The sequence below is a fragment of the Balaenoptera physalus genome (assembly GCF_965194825.1).
Source record: "Balaenoptera physalus genome assembly, chromosome: 19".
Taxonomy (NCBI): Eukaryota; Metazoa; Chordata; class Mammalia; order Artiodactyla; family Balaenopteridae; genus Balaenoptera; species Balaenoptera physalus.
Window position 1 is genome coordinate 18,682,536 of NC_138900.1, and position 18,638 is coordinate 18,701,173.

Sequence of the window (18,638 nt, forward strand, 5' to 3'; positions counted from 1 at the left end):
GCAAAGGAAACCATAAACAAGACGAAAAGACAACCCTCAGAATGGGAGAAAATAGTCGCAAATGAAGCAACTGACAAAGGATTAATCTCCAAAATTTATAAGCAGCTCATGCAGCTCAATATCAAAAAAACAAACAGCCCAATCCAAAAATAGGCAGACGGCCTAAACAGACATGTCTCCAAAGAAGATATACAGATTGCCTACAAACACATGAAAGAATGCTCAACATCATTAATCATTAGAGAAATGCAAATCAAAACTACAATGAGATATCATCTCACACCAGTCAGAATGGCCATCATCAAAAAATCTACAAACAATAAATGCTGGAGAGAATGTGGAGAAAAGGGAACCCTCTTGCACTGTTGGTGGGAATGTAAATTGATACAGCCACTATGGAGAACAGTATGGAGGTTCCTTAAAAAACTAAAAATAGAACAACCATACGACCCAGCAATCCCACTCCTGGGCATATACTCTGAGAAAACCATAATTCAAAAAGAGTCACATACCAAAATGTTCATTGCAGCTCTATTTACAATAGCCAGGACATGGAAGCAACCTAAGTGTCCATCATCGGATGAATGGATAAAGAAGATGTGACACTTATATACAATGGAATATTACTCAGCCATAAAAAGAAACGAAACTGAGTTATTTGTAGTGAGGTGGATGGACCCAGAGTCTGTCATACAGAGTGAAGTAAGTCAGAAAGAGAAAAACAAATACCATATGCTAACACATATATATGGAATCTAAAAAAAAAATAAAATAAAAGGTCATGAAGAACCTAGGGGCAAGACAGGAATAAAGACGCAGACCTACTAGAGAATGGACTTGAGGACATGGGGAGGGGGAAGGGTAAGCTGGGACAAAGTGAGAGAGTGGCATGGACATATATACACTACCAAATGTAAAATCAATAGCTGGTGGGAAGCAGCCACATAGCACAGGGAGATCAGCTCGGTGCTTTGTGATCACCTAGAGGGGTGGGATAGGGAGAGTGGGAGGGAGGGAGATGCAAGAGGGAAGAGATATGGGGATATATGTATATGTATAGCTGATTCACTTTGTTATAAAGCAGAAACTAACACACCATTTTAAAGCAATTTTACTCCAATAAAGATGTGAAAAAAAACAAAACAAAAACATTATGTTAGATGAAATAAGCCCGACACAGAAGGACAAATAATGTATGATTCCATTCATATGAAATATCTAGTATAAGCAAATTCATAGAGGCAGAAAGTAGAATAGAGGTTACTAGGGGCTAGGGTTGGGGGGAGTGGGGAATTATTATTAATGGGTACCGAGTTTCTGTTTGGGTGATAAAAGGGTTTTGGAAATAGAAAGTGGTGATGGTTGCACAATATTGTACATGTAATGTCAGTGAAATTAGTTTAAAATGGTTAAAATTCTATATTTTACCACAATTTAAAAAATAATAATTTAATATCCCCCAAACCACTGAATTGTACACTGGAAATGGGTGAATTGTATGATGTGTATGAATTATATCTCAATAAAGCTGTTAAGAAAGGCAGGCAGCAGTCAGGAAAGAAGGGGGGAAAAGTGATGGCTTCTGGAGAAACAATGGTTACGAGACAGGTAAGAGAGAGATTTTTCACTATATATCCTTTTGTACCTTTTAAATTTTGTACTGTGTTGCATGTTTTACATTTTCAAAAAGTAAATTACATATTTTTGAAATAAAAAATTGAGGTCCCTTGTTCAAAAATGAAGAATTTCAAGATATCAACGGCAGAGCATTAAATCAAGCGTGAGCCTTTCTGTGTGGGGGGCCCTGTGTAACTTCAGAGGTTCATGCGATGAAGCCAGCCCTGTCCTGTAGCCCTGAGAATCCTTGTCTCTATATTTTCTTGCTAAAAGCTACATTTCCAGAAAATTCACAAATGTGGGTCAATCCAATATACCAACAGACATTTTCCTTAGCTCCCTTTCCACCGTCCTTGGGGAAACAAAGTGGAGTGGGTTGTGACACCCACAGCTGGAGCTGCGGCCGCCTCTGCTGTGTCACCCTCCTCGCTGCCACCACGGAGTAGGTCTAAGGAGCAGGGCAGGTGTCCCACGGCCCCTCCCGACCCCCGTGTCCACGGGAGTCACCCTTGGTAACAGAGCCCGTGCTGAGCGCCCACTATGCAGCCTGTGCTAAGGACCTTTGTGTGTTATCTCGTGCAGACCTCACCTGGGCTCAGTTTGCAGGTGAGGAAACTAAGGTCCAAGGTCACCCAGGATGAGAACCTGCACTCTCTTAACCCCGGGCCAGACCCCCAGGGGAAAGCCTGGTCCAAGCCGGCCGGGCTCGTAACTGAGCCGAGTGGGCAGGGTGACAGGGCATATGCACATTCTGGGATCCTGACTCCGAGGCCCGCTGGAGAGGGCTGGCCACCCACCTGGCGCCGGTGGCCACAGACAAAGTGACCCTTGCAGGCCCTGGATTATCAGATCTTCCCATTTTACATGGGATGCTGGAAATCCACATTTTGCGGTGGGGGTGGGACACTGCACAGTGTTTACCAGTGTTGGCTCACACTGAAATGAATGCATCTGAGGGCCGTCCCAGCCCACGGGCCACAGCTAGTGGTTTCCCCCTGCCTGTCTGTCCCCTTCCTTTTCTCCATCTCCAGCCTCCTCACAGCGCCAGTGGACCATAGTTGGAGATGCCCCACATTGACACCAGTTGGGGAGCCAAAGGGGCACAGGCCGAGTCCAGGAGGGCGTGACTGGGGACTCCCACCCACCTCCCCGCTGCAGGATGCTGCCCGGCCTCCCAGGGCCTCCTCACTTGGGGATGGTGAGCAGCGTGGCCTGGGATGTCACATCCCAGATCTTGATGCTCCTGTCCAGTGAGACGGAAGCCACCTTCTGGCTGTCTGGGTCAAAGCAGCATGCTGTGACCGACATCCCGTGATGATCTGAGGCACAGGGAAAGTGACTCGTTACCATGCGTCCCATACTCTGGGCCACAGGCTGCAAGGGACGCAGAGGCTCACCCTGCTCCCCTAGACAGCGACAATGCTACAGAGATGCAACTCTGGCTTTCACAAGGGACTATGCACTCACAGAAAGTGCCTGCTGTGAACCAGGCTTTGGACAAGGAGCACTGCCCCTTGCCCCCTGCCCCTGCCGCTGCCCCTGCAGAGCTCCCAGGTGGATGGGGAGACACCCTTGAGCAGGCAATGATCTGCAGCATATGCCATGGCTCCCAGCCAGCAGAAGGAAGCCTGGCCCATCCCCGAGAGGTCGAGGAAGGGACCTAAAAGTCATCGAGGGAAGCAGGAAAGGAAGAGTGCTCTAGGCAGAAAGAACAGCATGTGCCAAGGTCCGGCATGGGGACAGAGCATGGAGGGGCATGGTGTGCAGCTAGAACTCCGAGCGTGAGGAGAGGTAGAGTGTGAGGTGATACATTAAGGGAAATATGCAAGCTGTGGGGCAGTGCACCTATCACGGTTCCATGTTGATAAAAATACATTAAATGCATGTGGGAAGTAGTACTGTGTGTGTGCAAACACACACACACACACACACACACAGGAAGGCCACCCAGCAATGTACTGTTAATAATACGTACCTCCGGGAAGGAGTCCAAACAGGTACGGCAGCCTTGCACTTTTTACTTTACACACTTACAAATTTTTTTCTTTTTTACAATGATTACGTATTTTTTAACTTTTTCTTTTGAGATAACTGTTAACTCACATGCAGTTGTAAGGAATAATACAGAGAGATTCCATCACCCAGTTTCCCCCAGCGATAACATCTTGCTAATCATTATACAGGATTACAACCAGGAAATTGACATACGATGATTTTTTTTTCAGTAGATGCCATTCTGTTCTTTTTCTAATTGTCTGAATTTGTTTTTTCTACATGACAATTAATAATAATAATATTGCAAATCATCAGCATTGTAAAGCACTGCAATAAATACTTTACTTGCATTGTTAATAATCATTGTGATAATTACTTTTATATTTAAAAATTACAGATAAAAATGTTAAGAAGGCTGGGACTCCACTCAATAAAGAATTGGGCTTTAAATGTCCACGTGAGGTTGGAGCAGAGCACTGCTTCATTTATTACAAGCAGGAGACTGAACGGAAAAGCCTTAAGCAGTCTTAGTTTTAACTGCCTGTGCATTTATCAATCAATGTCCCATCTTTAATGATGTGATTCATAGTATTGCAGTTTCACCAAATAAAGCAATCGAAAGTCACTGTCTGTCAAGTGACAAGTGGCTGTTACCACAGACAGAATAGAGCAGGGAGCCCACGCAAACTCACCTTTGATGTGGGACACGGTGGTGGTGTCTTCCGCATCTGTTATACAGATTCCACGGTCCACATCCAAGCCTGAGACCACGTATTTACCATCGGGGGAAAACTTACAGGAGACTATGAAGGTTTCATGACTGAGCTTCCACTGCAATAGGGCAACAATCCAAAGGTTTTCTCTCTAGCCCAGCATCCCAGCAGGACTTTCTGAAATGTTCTCTCTATGCACTGTTCAGTATGCCAGCCACTGGCCACATGTGGCCATGGAGTACTTGTAATAGGCTGGCGCAAATAAGGAACTGAATTTTTGTTTGTTTAGTTTTCATGAATTAATTTTTAATTAATAAATATAATTCATGTGTGTCTAGGACAGATGAACAAGGATAGGGAACACCTAGCAGAACTGGCAGGAAGGTTCTAGTAATGGCCGACCTTATTCTTTTTTTTTTTTTTTGGCTGCACCAAGTGGCTTGTGGGATCTTAGCTCCCCGGCCAGGGATCGGACCCGAGCCCTCAGCAGTGAAAGCGCGGAGCCCTAACCACTGGACCACCAGGGAATTCCCCCTGGCCAACTTTTTTCTTGTTCAGTTTGGTGAGTGTTTATTGAATGTCTGCCCTGTGGACAAGACCCTACAGCCTCAGCCCCTTGGGACGAAGAGCTACTCAACATATTTAGGAAAGGAGGATCTCTCTGTATGTTCTAAATTATGGTATTGCCATTGTGAAGGTTTTTAAATATGCCCACCAATTCTCTGATAGTCCTCCCTCCACAAGCTGGAGCTTAATTACCTGCCCCAAGAGTGTGGGCTCGACTTAGTGACTCATTTCTTTGAATACAGTATGGCAGAAGTGATAGTGTGTGACTAGGTCATAAAAGAAACCAGGGCTTTCCCCAAAGAAGACATACAGTTGGCCAAAAAGCACATGAAAAGATGCTCAATGTCGCTAATTATTAGAGAAATGCAAATCAAAACCATAATGAGGTATCACCTCACACTGTTCAGAATAGCCATCATCAGTATAATAAACGGAAAGGGTGTGGAGAAAAGGGAACCTTCTTACACTGTTGGTGGGAATGTAAATTGGAGCTGCCACTATGGAAAACAGTATGGAGGTTCCTTAAAAAACTAAAAATAGAGTTACCATATGATCCAGCCATCCCACTCCTGGGCATATATCTGGAAAAGATGAAAACTCTAATTCAAAAAGATACATGCACCCCAATGTTCATAGCAGAACTATTTACAATAGCCAAGACATGGAAGCAACCTAAAGTCCATTAACAGATGAATGGATAAAGAAGATGTGGTATAAATATACAATGGAATATTACTCAGCCATAAAAAAGAATGAATTATTGCCATTTGCAGCAACATGGCTGGACCTAGAAATTATTGTACTCAGTGAAGTAAGTCAGACAGAGAAAGACAAATATCACATGATACCACTTATATGTGGAATCTAAAAAAAATGATACAAATGGACTTATTTAAAAACAAAATAGGGACTTCCTTGGTGGTCCAGTACTCCCAATGCAGGGGGCCCAGGGGGCCGGGGTTCGACTCCTGGTCAGGGAACTAGATCCTACATGTGGCAACTTTGTTGCCACACGCGGCAAGGAAGATCCCACATGCCGCAAATAAGACCCGGTGCAGCCAAATAAATAAATTAGAAATAAACATTTGGGAAAATGCTCAAAGTCAGGAGTAACTGATGCTTGTATATCTGCTAGTATATAATGACACTATGTTGTCAACAGAATATACTTGCCCGTGTTCACATTTAACATGTGTATAGGAAAAGAGACACCAAGGTGTCAACTGTAATCTCTGGGAGTTGTTTTAAGGTTTTTGTGTTTGTTTTTTTGAACTTGGCTTATGTTGTCTTTCCAAAAATTGTTTACAATGAATATAAATTGATCTTCACACCAGGAAGGAAGATTTTTTTTTAAGGAGAGAAAAGAGGAGGAAGGGAGAGGAGAAGTGATGAGAAGCTGCTGGGGGAAGGGCGGTGGGGATGGGACAGGAGACCCTGAGGCGCCCCTGGAGCAGGGTCAGGGCTGCCTGGGTACCAGGCAGGAGAGAGAGGGGGATCTCGGGCCAGTTTGGATGGATGGATGGTGGTACCTTCTTAGATGGAGAACAGATTGGGAAGGACCCAGAAGCCTGGTGCTTTGGCCACGTGCATGGCCTTTGTCCCAAGGCCTCAGGTCTGCTTCTTGCCCCATCAAAAGCAGACATCCCTAGGGGAGGGTCTCTTTTCCCATGCAGTTCCCTCAACCTGGAATGCCCGCTCCCACCCCCACCTCCACTTCTTCCCTTCTTCCACATGCTCCCCACCCCTCAAACAGAGCCCTCTTCTGCCTGCTTCAGAAAGCCTTCCTTCCCTGAAGCCCACCCTCCATCATTTTGGGTCCCTGAGAAAATTTTCCTTCCCTGAAAGATTGGCTACTCTTCACACTCCATGCCCAGCTCAAGGCCACTTAAGGCCCAGTCAAGACTCTGTGCTGTGATCTCTGCTGAGTGCACCATGGTGACCTCAATGGGAAGGAAATCCAAAAAAGAGGGGATATATGTATATGTATAACTGACTCATTTTGCTGTACAGTAGAAACTAACACAACATGGTAAAGCAACTATACTCCCATAAAAATTAATTTTACAAAAAGACCCTGTGCTGTGATATCTCCACTAGGGCAAAGGATACGTACCAGCAGCTTGCCTGTTTCAAGGTCCCAAGCCCTCACTGTTTTGTCATAAGATGCTGCAATAATTCTGGAAATAAAATGACAAACATAGGGTCTTAATGACCCAGATTAGTATGCCTGTGGTTTCTATGAAAAAAAAAATAGGAAATTTTTACAGTAAATTTCTATAGTTTAGGACCAAGATTGCAAATAATACCTGAATCTTCCTAAAGATGTTCCATGAGCCCCCTGGAGAACAGAGGTTCTCAGTGAAAACAGAGAGCCCCTAACACAGAAGGCACCACAGCACCATTCTCTTCCTTAATCCCTCGGTCACACAAATATGTTCTTTTATATCTGGGGCGTTAAAGGTATCATTTCTTCTGTTCTGTAATTGTCTTCTTCTAGAAGGAGCTACAACTCACAAGGATCAGTCACTTCTTTCTCTGGTCACTTGTCTATATTTTTACAGGAAAAGACTTTCATAGCTCATCTCATTCTGAAATGCTTTCTTGTACATTTAGTAAAATAATATAAGTGTACCCTTGTCTTCTTATATTGCATGTTTCTGTGACAATCTCTGTCCTCTATGTAAGATAAATTCTCATGAAACTTAAATTCCCTCACTAGTTTTCACTAGTAGACTAACTTTGTAGCTGCTGCTCAGGATAAAAGTGAATCCACTTTAAAGCAAATCCCCTTTTAAAGGACCGTCTCACATCTGCGTGAGGGGTAAATGCAAGTGCATCCCAGAGGCTGCCTCCCAGCCCCGACGCTCCCCAGGTGACAGCTTGGGCTTGCCTCTGCTTCCTGGGTCTCAGTTTCCCTGTGAAATGAGGGCCTGGACTGAATCGCTAGTGAGCCTTGCAGCTGACCCAGTGCACAGGTGTGACTGCAGGAAATAAACTCCGTGAAGAACATTCAGACTGGCTTTAGCCACAATAAATTTTGCCTTTTTAGCATTTTAAATTTTCAAGGAGTTATCACATCTACTTGATTCTCACAGCAAAAGATGGGAACCGTGAGACCGATATATGGCAGTAAGGTTGGGTATTTGCTTAAAAGACAGTGAACTGTCCCGGGCGTGCTGTGTGCTGGCCTGCTCTTCCCTCTCACTTTCCTGACCAGAGTAAAATGAGGGCAAGTCACCTTCTGCTGTCAGCCGTGACGCTGCATTCTAAAACAGGAGCTCCGGGCCCCGGCTCAAAATTCCGAACAATAGATCCATCCACGGCATCCTCAGATCAGCGGGAGAGAGGGGGAGAGGACCAGAGGTCACTGAGGTGTCGGCTGAAGCTGTGACTGAGTTCAGCATCAGCCCTGGGCTTGTCTGAGAACCTTGAGAACCTGAGAACCTTGTCCTATGACTCTCACCCAGCTCAGAGGGGCAAAAGGACTTCCCCTCCACTCCCAAAGCAGGAAGGACACCCTCGCTGGCATCCCCGGAAAACTCACCCTCGATCCCACAGTGGCCGATGGAAACAGGCGGCTCTGAGGGCAGAGCTGCAAACAGGTAATTTTCTCATTCTCTACTGGCCAAAGAGGCACCACAAAATCTAGCAAGATCTTTCAAGAACTTTTTAAAAGTTCCCACTGTTTGACCCAGCAATTCTATCCTGAGGGGTCTCTCTTGAGGAAATAATCTGAGTTGCGGCCAGACTTATGCGTGAAAAAGGTTTGTCACGTGTTATAGGGGACAGACGGCAAATACACCAGCAACAGTCTGTGTCCACCTAAAGGGGGCAGTTAAAACAAATTTGAGCACACCCAACAGTGGGGCCCAAGCAACTGTGATCACACTGAAGGGAGATAACTGCAGAATACGATGAGAACAGAGCAGGGTGGTAACTGACAATATGATGGGAACAATCGGGGTACCAAAGCGAAGGGTGCGTGCTGTGGCAGAGATAAAATACTTTCAGTAAGAAATGTGTCCACAGCTTTTCAGGATAAGCAGGGGTGGAAAGTCCCCTTGAAACAAATGTTATTAGTAAGACAGTGAATTCATAGAAAGGCCTTGCACTGTTATATGAAATTATGGTGCCCGGTTGGGGGGAGCTTTTGGCCTGACCAGGGCAGGCCTGGGACAATTCTTCCTGACATGCAGAGACCACTTTGCATGACGACCCCAAGCCTGCTGGGAAGCAAAGGACCCTGTGTCAGGGGTCCCCAAGACCACCCCCAGGATTGGTGATTCTCCAGGACTCACAGAACTCCGAATATAGTCGTGCTCACGGCTAAGATTTATTACAGCCAAAGGACACAAAAAGCAAAATCAGCAAAGGGAAGGGTACATGGGGTGAGGTCCAGAGGAAACCAGGCACTGCTTGCAAGAGTCTCTCTCTGTGGGTCACACGGGACATGCTTAATTCCTGCAGCAACCAGTTGTAACAACATGTGTGAGGTGCTGTCTACCAGGGAGACACACCTGAACTTCGGGGCCCAGGTTTTTATCGCGGTCTGGTCACACAGACACTCTGCAGGATGCACCAAAATTCCAGACTCCCAGGAGGAGAGCCGGTGTACAGCATCAACCGCGTGGTTTGCACAAACCGTCTGTGAGCCCCCTTTATCACTTAGGGAAAGATTCATATGATTATAGAACACTGTTTACCAGTCAAGTTCCCAGATGAGCGCTTGCCAGTGGGCCTTTCCAAGGACAGCAGTCTCAGGCCTACTGTGCGAACTCTTTTCTGCACAGACCCAGTCTCCCAACCCCTGCTCCATGAAACTTGAAATGGTGGGGTTGTGTTTGGGTGAACCCAGCAGGCCTTAATCAAAGCCCACCGACAGGAAGAGATCCCAAAGAGGAATTCATGAGAGCAGGACACATTCAGGCTGGAGGCCCAGCTCACAAGCCTCATGGCTTGGGAAGAAAGGGCTGGCTCTGACAGCCTGTGATCCAGCCTCCCTGGCTGGTGTGTTGCTCTAGGACAAACATTGTCCGGGAGCTAAGAAAATGATCATCGTGGGGCCTGGGGCTGAGGCCCACGGCAGTCTGTGCAGGGCCCCGGGCCAGTTAAGGGCAGTACTAGAATGGACTGATGTCCATGGGACTGTGCAGGTTCAGTGTTCAGTAGTGCTGCCATATGGCCAACAGGAGGAATAGCAACCATGGACAGATAACTCTCTTGGAAAATGTGCACAGTCATGAATGATTTGGCAGGAGATATTCAGTATACGGCAATACAAGCCAGATGTTGTTAGTGAATTCCAAAGACAGTGGAAATGCCTCTGTTTTGTATTGAATGTTTCTTGAAATAAATGGGCCATTGGCTAGGGGTGTGAGAAGACAAAGACAGTTCCCCTTTCACCGGGCATTTGGAACCAGGAATTCTTTCTGTGGACTCAGATAATTTAAGGGGGGATGTTGGTTGGACTTTGAATGAATGGGGAGGAAGGGGTTCTAATAAGTGGTTAGAAACATAAAGGAGATGTGACAATATTTGTAGCCCAAGTTTATTGTGATTATATAAACAGTTTTTCTGTATGGTTTCAATTTCATAAATGTGTGTGTACATGTGCGAACAGGAAAAAGAAAAGCTACACTCCAACATTTTCATGGTAGTTAACTCAGGGTTCACGTAATGATGGTTTTTTTTTCTTCTTTGTGTCTTTATGTATTTTGGTGATAAAACCATATTACCGTCATGGTATGAGAAAAACTACCAGTGATTTTTTTTTTTACAATGATTGGAAAGAGATGTACCATATTAGAGAGAGGTTGGGCACAGGATTAAGGATAATTTTTTTCTCAGCTTCTTCATACATCTATGGTCTTTCTAAATTATTCACAATGATCTGCAGTTAGGGGAAAGGGACCTTTTTAAAAGATTAAACCAGAAGTTTGGCTTTGGGTGGGTTGAGAGGAAGGACTGGAGATGGGAGATGATGAGAGTGGAGGAGAGAAGGGAGAGGCAAGGAGACATTTGCCCAAGATACTGCGACAGAGAAGGTGATGCGCGGGGTAATGGCTTAGTCACCTCCTGAGGGAGGGCTCGCGCCACGAGCTGCCGCTGGGGCAGGGGGAGCCACAGGAGGAGGCAGGAGCAGAGAAAAAGATGGGGAAAAGAGAGCCAGGAGGGGGAAAGAGGACCATTGGAGGGGCAGCCAAGGCAGGGAGACCAGAGAACTAGTAGTGATTCTGCAACTAGGGGTGGAGGTGTGAAGGAGGGCAGAGGGACGGAGGGGGCAGCTGGAGAAGGTGGTGGCAGGGGGTAGGGCTGTGAGCAAGTCAGGTATTGAGGACGCTTGGGCAGGCTGACGTGACAGTGTCCTGGATGGGGCACGGAGTAGGCAGGGAGCAAGGGCAGTGAGGCCGCTGTGGGAAGCCAAGGACATCTTGATGGATGGTCCCTAATCTTGGGACAACGAGAGAAACAGGCAGATGTCCCCTTATAGAGACAGAAGCCCTCTGGCCAAAATAGACAGAAACCCCTGAGAGTCCTTCCACTGACTCAAAAGGTGAGAAGAACATGAGAAGCATCTGAAGATGACAAAGCAAAATGCACACTTGGAAAGTCACCATTCCCCCTCCCCCTGGGTGACGACAACCAGCAGAGACCCCCTCACCCCCAGGTCTTCTCAGTCAACCCAGAGGGTTGGGAAAGGGCTTAGGGTTCCCAGAGGAAGCAGTGGTTTTCCCAACAAGATCATGGGGCTGGGTCGGGGGGATGGGGGGTGGATAAGGGCCACAGAAGAGGAGAGAGTGGATGTCTGTCAGGACCTGGTATGGGCCAGGCAGGCCCTGGGGTGGCCCCAGCACACAGCTGATCCTGTGAGGCCTGGGGAGGTTTAGGGAGGCCCAGGAGGTCATGTAACCACCCAGGGTTCAAACAGCTGGTAGGTCACTAATGTGGGGCCTGAACCACTTGGATAGTCCCCAGACCCTCCTGCCTAGTCTGCCTGGCTTGGTACCCACCAAGACCCAGAAGATGACCCAGAAGATGCTCCTCCAAGGTGATCTGGAGGGTAAGGAGCTATCCTCCACCTAGTTACCCAAACCAGAACCCAGGAACCAGCCTTGACTCACTCCGCCCTGTCCCCCTCCTGCCCCTGAAGCCAGATGAGACAGCAAAACTCGGAACTGACTGTCCTTCCCAGTGGGCCCTGTCCCAGCCACACGGTCATCTGTGGCCTGGCCTCTGATGGCCATTGCCATCTCCCAGCCCTGCTCCCTCCTCACCCCCTCCTGACTGACCAGCAGTGCCCCCAAGCAGGCCCACTAGGGTCTGCTGGCTACGTCCAGAAGACTTTGGAAGAGTTCTTGGTGGCCACCTCTCTGTAACCTCATCTGACCATCACATCCCTGTTCCTCTGCCCCTGCTTCCTGCCCCTTGTGGCACTGACCTGTGCTCAGGCCTACCTCTCCCAGTCACCCTTCATGGACAGGTCCCAGGTCTGGCCACTTTTCTGTCCTCTTGTGATCACCTAGGCCTAGCCGTAATACCATCTCTGTGGATGGAACTGAATATTCCAAATGAGAAGGAGACCCAGAGAGATAACACAGCTCAGAGACCCCAGGTGGGTCTCAGGCACAGCCTCTAACAAAAGGTGGTGAGCTCCTGGTCCAGCGGTCTCCATCCCTGCTCCCACTGTTTCCAAATTAACAGGCTGACAGCTGCCACACTAACCTCATGTCTCTCTGGTGACTTGAAACTAGGGTGAGCCCTCACTTTGCTTCTTCTTCTTGCACTTTGCTCAGAAATGTCTCTCCAAATCTTTGGGATCCTTGAATGTCTGGGAACTCAGTACTGGGGAACTCTCCACAAGAGGAGACATAAGCTTATGGGACATTTTGGTTCCACCTAACACTGGGCCACCTACCCACAGCTTCACGGTGCAGTCATAGGAGCCACTGAGGACCTTTGTGTCATCCACACAGAAGTGGCAGGAACTCACAATGTGCTGGTGTCCCCTCATAATTTTAAATGGGATCTGAAAAAAGGATAGACTGAATGAGTTCAGAAGGTTGCAGAATACCAGATCAATAGTTTAAAAATCAATAGTATTCCTATACACTTGCAATGAACAATCCAGAAAAAAAATTAAGAAGAAAATTGCATTTACAAAAGCATCAAAATAGGAATAAATTTAACCAAAAAAGTGTAACACTTATACTCTGAAAATTACAAAACATTGTTAAAATAAATTTTAAAAGACTTAAATAAATGGAAAAGCAACCCATGTTCATGGATTAGCAGACTTACTATTCTTATGAAAATACCCTCCAAAGTATTTGGAGTGATCTACAGATTCAACACCATCCCATCAAAATCCCAGCAGACTTCTTTTCTAAAATTGACAAGCTGATCCTGGTATCAGAGAGACAGCAGTGAGCGGTCCTGAAGAGAGATCTTAGTTCCCTGCCTAGGAATTGAACCTGGGCAGCTTGGATGAAAACCAGGAATACTAGTCGCTAGACCACCAGGGGCTAGAGGCTAGAAGCAAAGTTCCCCTGGCCCTTGCCCCATTTGAAAAATGAATTTCTCAAAGAGGCAAAAATTGTAAAAACAGGCCCAAAGTTTATTATTAGAGACATAGCACAACAAGTGGGAAAGCACACAGAGAAACAGTTTGTTTATTTAAGACAGAAGCAAGGCAGAAATACACACCTGGAGGGAAAGACTGTGGGCATCCTCCCTAATGAGGAAAAGTGCAGTAAAGAGGTGGTTAAATCATTTATATAGGGGCAGTTCTTCCACATCTTTGGCCAATTTTCTTACTTCTTTTCCCACATCTGACTTGTTCTAGGACACTCCCCAACATGCGTGCACATCTTTTTGTCAAGATGGATTCCAGCGTAGAGGCTTGTGGAGGCTTGGTGTCACCTGTTATGGGGTGGTGACCCCTTCTTTTTGACCCCCAAGGAGTCTTTCTGCACCTGTGAAGTCAGGGAGTTTCCCTTGACCTCAGGAGTGGTCATCCTATCTCTTTACTCCAGCAGAGCTCAGCTCCTGCCATTAACCTCGTCCTTGGCGTGTCCAGGGAAAACAAAGCTTCGATTGTATTCCACTTGACAAAAACCAGCTGTTCCGCCCAGGGGCCCATCTACCGCCTACCTCAATCCTAAAATTTACACAGAAACTCAAGGGAAGCAGAATAACCAAAAAATTCTTGTAAAGGAACAAAGGTAGAGATCTCACAATTTCCAACTTCAAAACTATTTTCAAAACATACAAAGAGACAGTAATCAAGACAGTGTAGTATTAGCATAAGGATAGACATATAGATGGATGAAATAGAACTAAGAATCCAGAAATAAGCACTCATATTTTTGGTCACTTGATTTTCAACAAGGGTGCCAAGATAATTAAAAAGGGAAAGAAAAATCTTTTCAACAAATTGTGCTGGGACAAGTGAATATCCACATGCAAAAGAATGAAGTTGGACCCTTATCTCATACCATATACAAAAATTAACTCAAAATGGATCAAAGACCTAAATGTGAGAGCTAAAATTACAAGCCTCTTAGAAGAAAACATGGGTGTAAATCTTTGTGAATTTGCATTAGTCAATAGTTTCTTAGATATGACAACAAAAGCACAAGCAGCAGCGGCAACAGCAACAACAAAGATAAACTGGACATTATCAAAATAAAACACTTTTGTGCTTCAAAGGACACAATCAAGAAAGTGAAAAACAACCCATACAACGGAAGAACATTTTTGCAAATCATATACCAGGTAAGGGACTTGTATCTAGAATACGTAAAACACTCTTAAAACTCAACAATAAAGAAACAATCTAATTTAAAAATAGGCAAATGATATGAACAGGCATTTCTCCAAAAAAGATATGTAAATAATCTATAAGCACATGAAAACATGCTCAACATCTTAAGCCATTAGGGAAATGTAAATCAAAACCATATTGTGTAAAGAGAGTAAATCCTAAAAGTTCTCATCACAAGGAAAAAAATATTATCTATTTCTTTCATGTTGTATCTATATGAGATGATGGATGCTCACTAAACCTATTATGGTCATCATTTCATGATGTAAGTCAAATCATTATGTTGCACACCTTAAGCTTATGCAGTGCTGTATGTCAATTATACCTCGATAAAACTGGGGAAAAAAAGACATTCGATTATAGTACCTAAATACAGAAAACAGAACAAACCAAACAAACAAAGAAACATATTGAGATACCACTTCATACCTAGTTGAATGTCTGTAATCAGAAAATCAGACAATAACAAGAGAAATCGGAACTCTCATATTGGGCTGGTGTGAATGTAAAATCCTGCAGCCACTTTGGAAAATAGTTCAGCAATTCCTCAAAATTTAAATATATGTGTTAACTTATGATCCAGCAACTTAACTCCTAGGTTTTTACCTAAGAAAAATGAAACCAAATGTCCACACAAAAACTTGAACATGGGCATTCATAGAAATATTATTCATAATAATCAAAAATTGGAAACACCACACACCTATGGTCAATTAATCTTCAACAAAGGAGGCAAGAATATACAATGGAGAAAAAACATTCTCTTCAGCAAGTAGTGTGGGGAAGCTGGACAGCTACATGTAAAACAATGAAGTTAGACCACTCCCTCACACCATACGCAAAAAATAAACTCAAAATGGCTTAAAGACTTAAATATAAGACATGACAACATAAAACTCATAGAAGAGAACATAGGCAAAACATTCTCTGGTGTAAATCATAGCAATGTTTTCTTAGGTCAGACTCCCAAGGCAAAAGAAGTAAAAGCAAAAATAACCAAATAGGACCTAATCAAACTTACAAGCTTTTGCACAGCAAAGAAAACCATAAACAAAATGAAAAGACAACCTATGGAGTAGGAGAAAATATTTGCAAATGAAGCTGCAACTGACAAGAGCTTAATTTCCAAAATATACAAACAGCTCACATGACTCAACAACAACAACAAAACAAACAGCCCAATCAAAAAGAGGGGCAGAAGACCTAAACAGACATTTCTCCAAAGAAGACATACAGATGGCCAACAGGCACATGAAGAGATGCTCAACATCGTTATTAGAGAAATGCAAATCAAAACTACAATGAGGTATCACTTCATACCAGTCAGAATGGCCATCATCAAACAATCTACAAATAATAAGTGCTGGAGGGCTTCCCTGGTGGCGCAGTGGTTAAGAATCCGCCTGCCAATGCAGGGTACACGGGTTCGAGCCCTGGTCCAGGAAGATCCCACATGCCGCAGAGCAACTGGGCCCGTGCGCCACAACTACTGAGCCTGCGCTCTAGAGCCTGAGAGCCACAACTGCTGAAGCCCGCGCCCCTAGAGCCCGTGCTCTGCAACAGGAGAGGCCACCGCAATGAGAAGCCCGCACAACGAAGAGTAGCCCCCGCTCGCTGCAACTAGAGAAAGCAAAAAGACCCAACGCAGCCAAAAATAAATAAAAATAAAATAAATTTATTAAAAATAATAATAATAATAATAATAAGTGCTGGAGAGGGTGTGGAGAAAAGTGAACACTCCTCCACTGTTGGTGGGAATGTAAATTGGTGCAGCCACTATGGAGAACAGTATGGATGTTCCTCAAAAAACTAAAAACAGAGCTGCCATATGATCCAGCCATCCCACTCCTGGGCATATACCCAGAAAAGATGAAAACTCTAACTCGAAAAGATACATGCACCACAGTGTTCATAGCAGCATTATTTACAATAGCCAAGGCATGAAATCAACCTAAGTGCCCAGTGACAGATGAATGGATAAAGAAGATGTGGTATAAATATGCAATGGAATATTACTCAGCCATAAAAAAGAATGAAATAATGCCATTTCCAACAACATGGATGAAGCTAGAGATTATCATACTAAGTGAAGTAAGTCAGACAGAGATTGACAAATAAATGGTATCACTTATATGTGGAATGTAAAAAAAAAAAGATACAAATGAACTTATTTACAAAACAGAAACAGATTCACAGACATAGAAAACAAACTTATGGTTACCAAAGATGAAAAGGAGGGGAGGGATAAATTAGGAGTTTGGGATTAGCAGATACACACTACTATATATAAAATAAACAGCAAGGACCTGTGGTATAGCACAGGGAACTATATTCAACATCTTGTAATAAACTCTAATGGAAAAGAATCTGAAAAAGAATATATACAACATATATTCAGAATATATATATACTGAATCACTTTGCTCTACTCCAGAAACTAATACAACATTGTAAATCAACTACACTTCAATTTTTTAAAAATTGAAAAGATGAACTGGAAACAATCCAAACATGACCATCCACTGATGAATGAATAAATAAAATGAGGCATATCCACACAATAGAATATTACTAGGCAATAAAAAAGAAATGAAGGACATCCTCTGATATGGCATGTGAGAAGCTTGGAAGTCACCACTCCATCGTCACAACAAGGAAAAAGCAGAAGAAACTGAAAAATCAACAACTCTTCTTAGATCCATAAGAGAAGTGAGGTCACAAGGCGAATGGCTGCCCGCCAAATTGGAGAGATAGACAGGCAAATACAAAGAATTCCAAGTTACCAGAGCAGAAATCCAGGAGCAGCAACCTCCATGGGCACCAACGGCAGGATAGGGAAACCTGAACTGTAATTGACAAATGGCTGAAGGCTCAGTGTGGACAACTCGGAGAGCTGCGGTACTGGGTCCCCCCACTTCTGTGAGTGTTACCTCCAGGAACAGTCCTAATCCTCACAGTGAAAGCTGGAGAAAAGTCCCCTCGTGCTTCCAGCAGGGAGAGGGAAAAGGAACCATCCTGAAATATGCCACAGCATCCTGTTCTTCTTAGGCTCTGCCCTCAGGAGAAACTAACCAGAGCCGAACCTGCTTGGATTTTATCGGAGACAAACTGTCCTGGGGAAAGGGAAACACCCAACCCCAGCCCCCTCTAGCCATCCTATTCCACATGAAAGTGAGGGGTGAGGGTTGCAGACTAAACAGCACATGTGAAGTTCACAATCCAGAGGCACAGGCTCACTAAAAGACAGAGACCTAATCATAGGATTGTAGAATGCTTCTCCACACCCCACACCTTGCGACCACATTATTAAAAGCTTATTTATAGCAGTTCCTTTTACCTAGTACATCATGTCTGCCCAACAACAACAAAAAAAATTACGAGAAATACTAAGAGGCAGAAAACACAGGTTGAAGGGTCAGCACAAATATAACATCAAGACCAGACTCATATGGCATGGATGTTGGAAGTATCAGACCAGGAATTTAAAACAACTGTGATTATATGCTAAGGGCTCTAATGAATAAAGTAGACAGTTATGCAAGAACACGTGGGCAGGCTTCCCTGGTGGTGCAGTGGTTGAGAATCTGCCTGCCAATGCAGGGGACACGGGTTCGAGCCCTGGTCTGGGAAGATCCCACATGCCACAGAGCAACTAGGCCCGTGAGCCACAACTACTGAGCCTGCGCATCTGGAGCCTGTGCTCTGCAACAAGAGAGGCCGCGATAGTGAGAGGCCCGCGCATCGTGATGAAGAGTGGCCCCCGCTTGCCACAACTAGAGAAAGCCCTCGCACAGAAACGAAGACCCAACACAGCCATAAATAAATAAATAAATTAATTAATTAATTAAAAAAAAACACGTGGGCAATGTTAGCAGAGAGATGAAAATTCTAAGAAAGAACCAAAAAGAAATGTTACGGATCAG

The 18,638-nt window shown here is 44.7% G+C and overlaps 1 protein-coding gene across 1 annotated transcript in view; it reads right to left on the reverse strand.

Annotated features, from left to right (window-relative positions):
* The window catches only part of WDR88 (WD repeat domain 88), a 47,278-nt gene that overhangs the window by 19,857 nt on the left and 8,783 nt on the right, over positions 1-18,638 (reverse strand). Inside the window, exons 2-6 of the mRNA XM_082437598.1 lie at positions 12,808-12,918; positions 8,131-8,219; positions 7,006-7,069; positions 4,305-4,443; positions 2,807-2,936 (exon numbers count right to left, since the gene is read on the reverse strand). Coding sequence (XP_082293724.1) covers positions 2,807-2,936; positions 4,305-4,443; positions 7,006-7,069; positions 8,131-8,219; positions 12,808-12,918 — 533 coding nt within the window. The remainder of the gene's footprint in view (positions 1-2,806; positions 2,937-4,304; positions 4,444-7,005; positions 7,070-8,130; positions 8,220-12,807; positions 12,919-18,638) is intronic.